Here is a 6,504-nt window from a genome sequence, read left to right as displayed (position 1 = left end):
GGGGGGGGGGGGAAAAAATTACTCTCAAACGGGCTCTAAAATACATCAACTTTCATTTAGCATAATTTACATTTGATTTAGTTAATTTACTTATAAGTGCACAAGTAGCCTAATTTTTTTATTTGTTAACAAACTATACCGGTAAGTTTAATTCGAAAGATATTTTCGCATAACAGTAAAGAGGGAACAATTTTGTTAGAAAACGAGCTGATGTAGACAGATGGCTGAATTAATTGAAAAAGAATTGGATCGAAAAGGAAAAAAGATAATAGTGTGGGTGTGGAATTCGAGCTTCGGTTTGGGCTCATAATATCATTCCAAAAAGGGAACGACGAGATGAGTAAAACAAATCGCTTTGCCTTGATGTACGATGGATTTTGACAATTTAAGTTCATTTACGACTCGAAAATTGCACTTAAAATTCTAGTGCTATCTTTGTCATTTAATTTATTTTGAATTCTTTTCAATTTTAGTTTGTTTAAATTATGTTTTCATGTAAACTCTTATAAATAAAGTGTTAATTTATCATTTTTGATCATCTTACATTAATTAACTCTCGTGAGTATAGTTCCTTCATAATTTCGTAGATTTCAAAATTTGTATACTTAAGATTTTCATTTAAAATCCTTGTTTCATACTGCGTCATGAGCCAACTGTTAAGAATTATATATTGCTCCGATACCACTTATCATGAATATTAAAGACGGGAAATAATAAGGCAATATGAAAATAACACTCACTAGAACCCAAGATTTACATGGAAAAAGACGGAAAATCACGAACAGAAATGAAGAATTCATTATATCAAAAGTAAGGATTACAATATATCTGATCTCAACTAACCTGTTGGATTGTTGGATAACCAAAATATGTGTTGTACACTATATATATATAATACTATGAATCCGTAACATATTAGGAGAATATAATACAATGAAGAATTTAATATAAGGTGAAATCTCAAAACAAATAGGTAAAATCAATAATGAAATATTTGGAATGAAATAGGAGTTAAAAATAGTTGAAATCGAGAAATCTTCTCCAATTACAATTTGGACTCCTTCAAGTCTTTTTGGGTCTATTACCAACTCCCAAATTGAATTTCAACTTAATGTTAACTAGAATTCCCAATTGGAAACATAACTCAGGTCACACTCCAATTCAAACAAACTCCATATCGACACAAATTTTACTACAACGAACAAAACTTCAAAAAACTCTGTATATAAAGACAAATTCCGCTACAAAGAATAAAACTTAAGTCTTTAACTCCAACAAAACTCCTCAAACAAATTACTCTACATCTTCCACAAAAACCTGAAGCGCAAACTCAATAAATGTGATCTAAAATTCAAGCACTGCTTACAGTGACTATTTAAATGATTTTTAAAGTTCAGTGACCCCGTAGAAATTTTTTACAAAGTTCAGTAACCATTTATGTGATTTTTAAAGTTTAGTGACTTCTTGGAAACTTTTTACAAAATTTAGTGATCATTTGAACAATTCACTCATTATTTAATAAATATGGACCATATATCAAACTCTAATGATATTGAATTACAATATATCTAATCTCAACTAACCTATTGGATAATTAGATAACCAAAATATCTGTTGTACACCACATATGTATAATATTAAGAATCCCTGATATGCTAGGAGAATATAATACAACGAATATAATACAATGAAGAGTTTAATATAAAGTAAAGTTTCAATACAATGAATAAAACTAATAATGGAATATGTGAGATGAAATAAAAGTAAAACGGTGCTAAAATTGAGAAACCTTCTCGAATTGCAACTTGGACTCCTTCAAAACCTATTCAAGTCTATTATCAACTCATAAATTGAATTTCAACTTAAATTTTCAGATAGACGTCAATTAGAATTCTCAACTGGACTTCAAATAGAATTCTCAACTGTACTTCAAATAGAATTTGGATCACACCCTAATTCTAACTAATTTAAATTTGAAAAGATGACAAGTAGCACCAGAAAAGATATTTGAAAGATTAATATACTTTAACCCCTTCTTTTTTGGAATACCATTTTAGAAAGCTTCCTTTAGTGATTTTAGTAATTTTTTGTTAAAAACAGCCCAAAACTTGATTTTCACTTATTCAGTTAAAGTTAATTAAATTTAAAACTAAATACACAATCTTTGATTTTCTACCATAAACTTAACTATGTAGTTTGTGACCATGGCAAATATAACTTGCACAAAAAACGATCACACTACTTGTATAATATCTTTTTACAATCTTGGTTGACAATACACACTTACCAACATTACATTCATCTATTTTAAAAACTATTTCTAAATCAAATGTCCAAATTTTAACATCAATACTGTCAACCACAATTATTAACAACAATTGTTCAAATAGCTTTATTCTACAATAAATTAGAAAAGTGTATTCTGTTAAAATTTGGGTTCCATCTTAAAAAGTCAATTCTATTAAGAAGAGTAGTCAAAAACCTTATAAATTGATCTATATCTTTATCTTATACAATGTGGGATTATATTCTTAACATGCTTTGCAAGATAATGACTTGTTTGAACAAACTAATCTTAAAATCTATGTGCTCATTTACGAGTCTTAATTTGATTGAATCGCTCATTGAAATTTAATAAACTCTAATACCATATTAAAATTCGGACTTTCATTTTAAAAAGATCAATCTTATTAAGAATAGTAACTCAAAATGTTATCGATTGGTCTTCTTCATCTTATACGACGTGGAATTATATCCTTAACACATCCTTAAAAAATTGAATCAATAACTTCAGCAGAAAAGACGAGCTGTTTTGGTTTGTGGGAACCACATACATTTGTATGTTCGTCTCTTCAACTCCATCCACATACAAATAATTATCTTTACCATATATTTTGAGCAAATTTTAGTTCCCAAACAAACTGCCAGCCATGGAAGCTCTGGGAGCTTCCTCATTTCCGTCATTCACCCACCCACTAATCTCGAAAACCATATTTGAAAAACCCATTATTCAGATTCCTTTAACTCAGAAATTAACTTCACATGTCCCTGTAGTTCTAAGCAAGAAAGGAAATTTAAAGAGTTTTACAGCCATTTCTCCAACTGTCCTATATACTGGGGAATCTGACTATACTTCATCCCCTGATCAAGATTCTGAAGCAGAAAATGAAGAAGAGAAATTTGATTGGTTTGCACAATGGTACCCAGTGATGCCAATTTGTGATCTTGACAAAAGAAGACCACATGGGAAGAGGGTGATGGGAATTGACATAGTGATTTGGTGGGATAGAAATGAGAATAAATGGATAGTGTTTAATGATAGTTGTCCTCACAGATTGGCTCCATTGTCTGAAGGAAGGATTGATCAATGGGGTAGGCTGCAGTGTGTGTACCATGGCTGGTGTTTTGGTGGTTCTGGTGACTGCAAGTTCATTCCTCAAGCACCCCGGGACGGCCCTCCGGTGAACAATAATCTCTTAATGATCAAAAACCATAAATTTACTGAATAATTTCTGCTAGAACATTAAGTTTTTATGCACTCAGCACTCTATGAATTGCTTCTGCTAACTAAGTGGGCTATTATTTGGTGTTTTTTAACGCAGCTTTAGAACTATTTTTCCTTTTCTTTTCTTTAGCAGAAAGTGAAGATATTTTTGTTATTAGTAACTACAAGTACCATATTTGTTTACTCACAAAATGAAGTGTTCTGCAAAATACTCCGTCATAATTATATAGGCCGAGTTTCCTTTCTCTCTTGTCCCAAATATGTAGGCCTATTTTTTAATTTAGAATATTTTGTTTTGTTCCTTTACTGATATACCTTTATTCAACTTTCGCCATTTAATATATCAACTTCTTGAAATCATCCAAATAGACAGATTTCTCACCTCTTGAAACAACTCTCATTTCTTCTTCTTCAAATTAAATTATTCAAATTTTTTACTAATTCTAACAATAATTTACTGCTACATAATGAAAATTAAATAGGGGTAAACAAGGAATGATCCTAGCAAAAAGTAATTTTTTAATGACATTAAAAAAATAATAATTACTTAATCCGTGTGAAAAACAAAACAAGTCTATATAATTGGGAAGTAGGGAATAACAACAACAAAAATATATATTCCACTGATTAACAACTAATTTTGCTATTGTGATGCCCATAGCCGTCAGCATGTGCTCTAACAAGAAATAGGTGCTAAAAATTAGGACTATTTAAGGATAACATTCAGACTATTTCTGCATTTCGCTCATATGCCTATTACCATAACTATTTTAGCGTTTGAAATGGATGTTCAGATAAGCAACTGCAGTAAGAAAATGACGGAATAAGATAAGAGTAAGGCTATCTATAGCACCACTGGTGTGGGTGGCAACATATGGGATATTAAATGAAAGATTCATTTCAATGCAAGGAGCTATGGTTCATTTAAATGGATTTATCATATGTTGCCACTTAGACTTGTGTTGTAACACCAATGGAGCTAGATCGCATTATTCAAAATAAAATGCTTCTTTTGAGAGGATTTTTGCCGGTTTAAGACATTCAGGTCATGCATCATCACTCACCAAGCTGGAAAATCATACAGTAATTTTTTATTAGAGATTCCCGACAGAGAAAATTAAAGGTCATGTAATGCTTGGATCCATATTCTTGCAAAGTAATGTACCCTTTGGGCCAATGAGTATTGTGGTTTTATCCCTGTGTGATGCCTCACAAGCCTGAGACACATGAATAATTGACGATTATGTCTTCCGTATATCTAATATGGGATCCAATGCAATGTAATCTGATCGAGAAGAAAATATGATCTAAAAGAAGGATTGGTTTGCGTTCCTAACCTTCATATGCATTACTGTTAGCTGAAGGAAATGGAAATATGTTATCGAAATGTACAAGAGACCCTTTATAAAAAGGAAATAGCCAGAATAGTAAAACAATGAAATGATAACTCTTCATAGACGTAGGAAAAAGTCTTTTCTAGTATAGAATTGGCTTTATAGATACAGTTAATGGGCCTTTTTTCTGATTGTACAAACTGTCCTGAGCATTTGAACTTCCATACAGAAAAGCTAAAAAAATTCTTGACAGAACAAATGTACCTTGCTCTGTGAGTGTGCATGTGTGCGTACGAGTGCTTGCGTCATGGGTTTAGGCAATAGATCTCATCATTTAAATTAAGAGATAGATTGGTTCTGCAGGTTCACACTTCCTTGAAAGCATGTGTAGCTGTATATCCAAGTTGTGTACAAAATAATATTCTTTGGTTTTGGGCAAGCTCTGATCCGCTATATAAAGATATTCTATCGAAGAAAAAGCCTCCCTACATCCCAGAACTTGATGACCCGTCATTCACCAATACGATGATATGCAGAGATTTACCTTATGGGTATGCTGTTCTTTTCTTTTCCTTTTTGGTACTGAACTTTTGTACATCATATTTTAAACCACTCTGCTGGGATTCAAAATAAAAAAGTATTCCATTTGACTGTGATAAACTTCACACTGGCTCTAGCTATTCTTGTTCATCATTTAAAGGGAATATAGACAAATCTTGCATTTCCCTGTGCTTCCACACAAGAAAAAGAAATAAAATCTAAGCACAAAAATGGAGTCACAGTTGAGCAAGAGGTGACAAGGACTTCTGGCAAAAAATTAGATGAAATTCAATTGTGATGGCTTGGTGGGTGGCCAGAAAGGTCGATACCTGATTCATTTACTTTTATTTGATGTATCTTCCAACTACTGACTGTGAAGTCAAATGGTGCATATAAAATTTGGGAACCTGTTTTTTGTTATTCTTGACAGTTGCATTGGCATTTTCAGGTATGAAGTTCTAATTGAAAATCTTATGGACCCTGCTCATGTCCCATATGCACATTATGGAATAATGAAAATCCCGGAAACACCAAAGAGATGAGTATATCTGTTCATGACTTACTGCTCACATGATTTTCTTTTAAATTCCACATGGCTAACACTAAGTGTACTGCACTCTGAAGGCTGATAGGGAAGGTGGCAAACCACTTGAAATGACTATAGAGAAACTAGACATAAACGGGTTCACCTCGAAGCAGTTACTTGTGAACAGCTATTTTATTCCACCATGTATGTTCTACGGTGCTTTCAGTTCAGGAGGGGTTCCAAGTAAGAAGTCCCCATCATCTGCTAGAACCACAGAGGTAATAAATTAGATATTTTCACCTTATTGAGTGTTGATTGCTTCATAAGTTATGTCTATAATTTCTCAGCATTTCTTTAGCAAAATGTATTTTCCTTCATGCAGGAGCCACCATCGCCCGTACTCATGAAAAAAATGTTCCTACTTTTCTACTGCATTCCAGTCAGTCCGGGTAATAGCAGGTTGATACTTGCCACTTCAAGAAACTTTGGGGCCTGGATGCAGCGATTTGTTCCACGTTGGCTCTTTCATATTAGACAAAACCTAGTTTTAGATTCGGATCTATATCTTCTTCATATGGAGGTTAACTTTGACTCTTTTT

General features: G+C 32.6%; 1 protein-coding gene across 1 annotated transcript in view; it reads left to right on the top strand.

Annotated features, from left to right (window-relative positions):
• The first annotated feature begins 2,884 nt into the window (after positions 1–2,884).
• The window catches only part of LOC111394016 (protochlorophyllide-dependent translocon component 52, chloroplastic), a 4,519-nt gene continuing 899 nt past the window's right edge, over positions 2,885–6,504 (top strand). Inside the window, exons 1-5 of the mRNA XM_023019806.1 lie at positions 2,885–3,461; positions 5,203–5,390; positions 5,828–5,917; positions 5,997–6,183; positions 6,288–6,503. Of these exons, the coding sequence (XP_022875574.1) occupies positions 2,931–3,461; positions 5,203–5,390; positions 5,828–5,917; positions 5,997–6,183; positions 6,288–6,503 (1,212 nt within the window). The 5' untranslated portion in view covers positions 2,885–2,930. The remainder of the gene's footprint in view (positions 3,462–5,202; positions 5,391–5,827; positions 5,918–5,996; positions 6,184–6,287; position 6,504) is intronic.

The sequence above is a fragment of the Olea europaea genome, chromosome 4 (assembly GCF_002742605.1).
Source record: "Olea europaea var. sylvestris chromosome 4, O_europaea_v1, whole genome shotgun sequence".
Taxonomy (NCBI): Eukaryota; Viridiplantae; Streptophyta; class Magnoliopsida; order Lamiales; family Oleaceae; genus Olea; species Olea europaea.
This window is presented reverse-complemented; position numbering and strand designations above follow the sequence as displayed.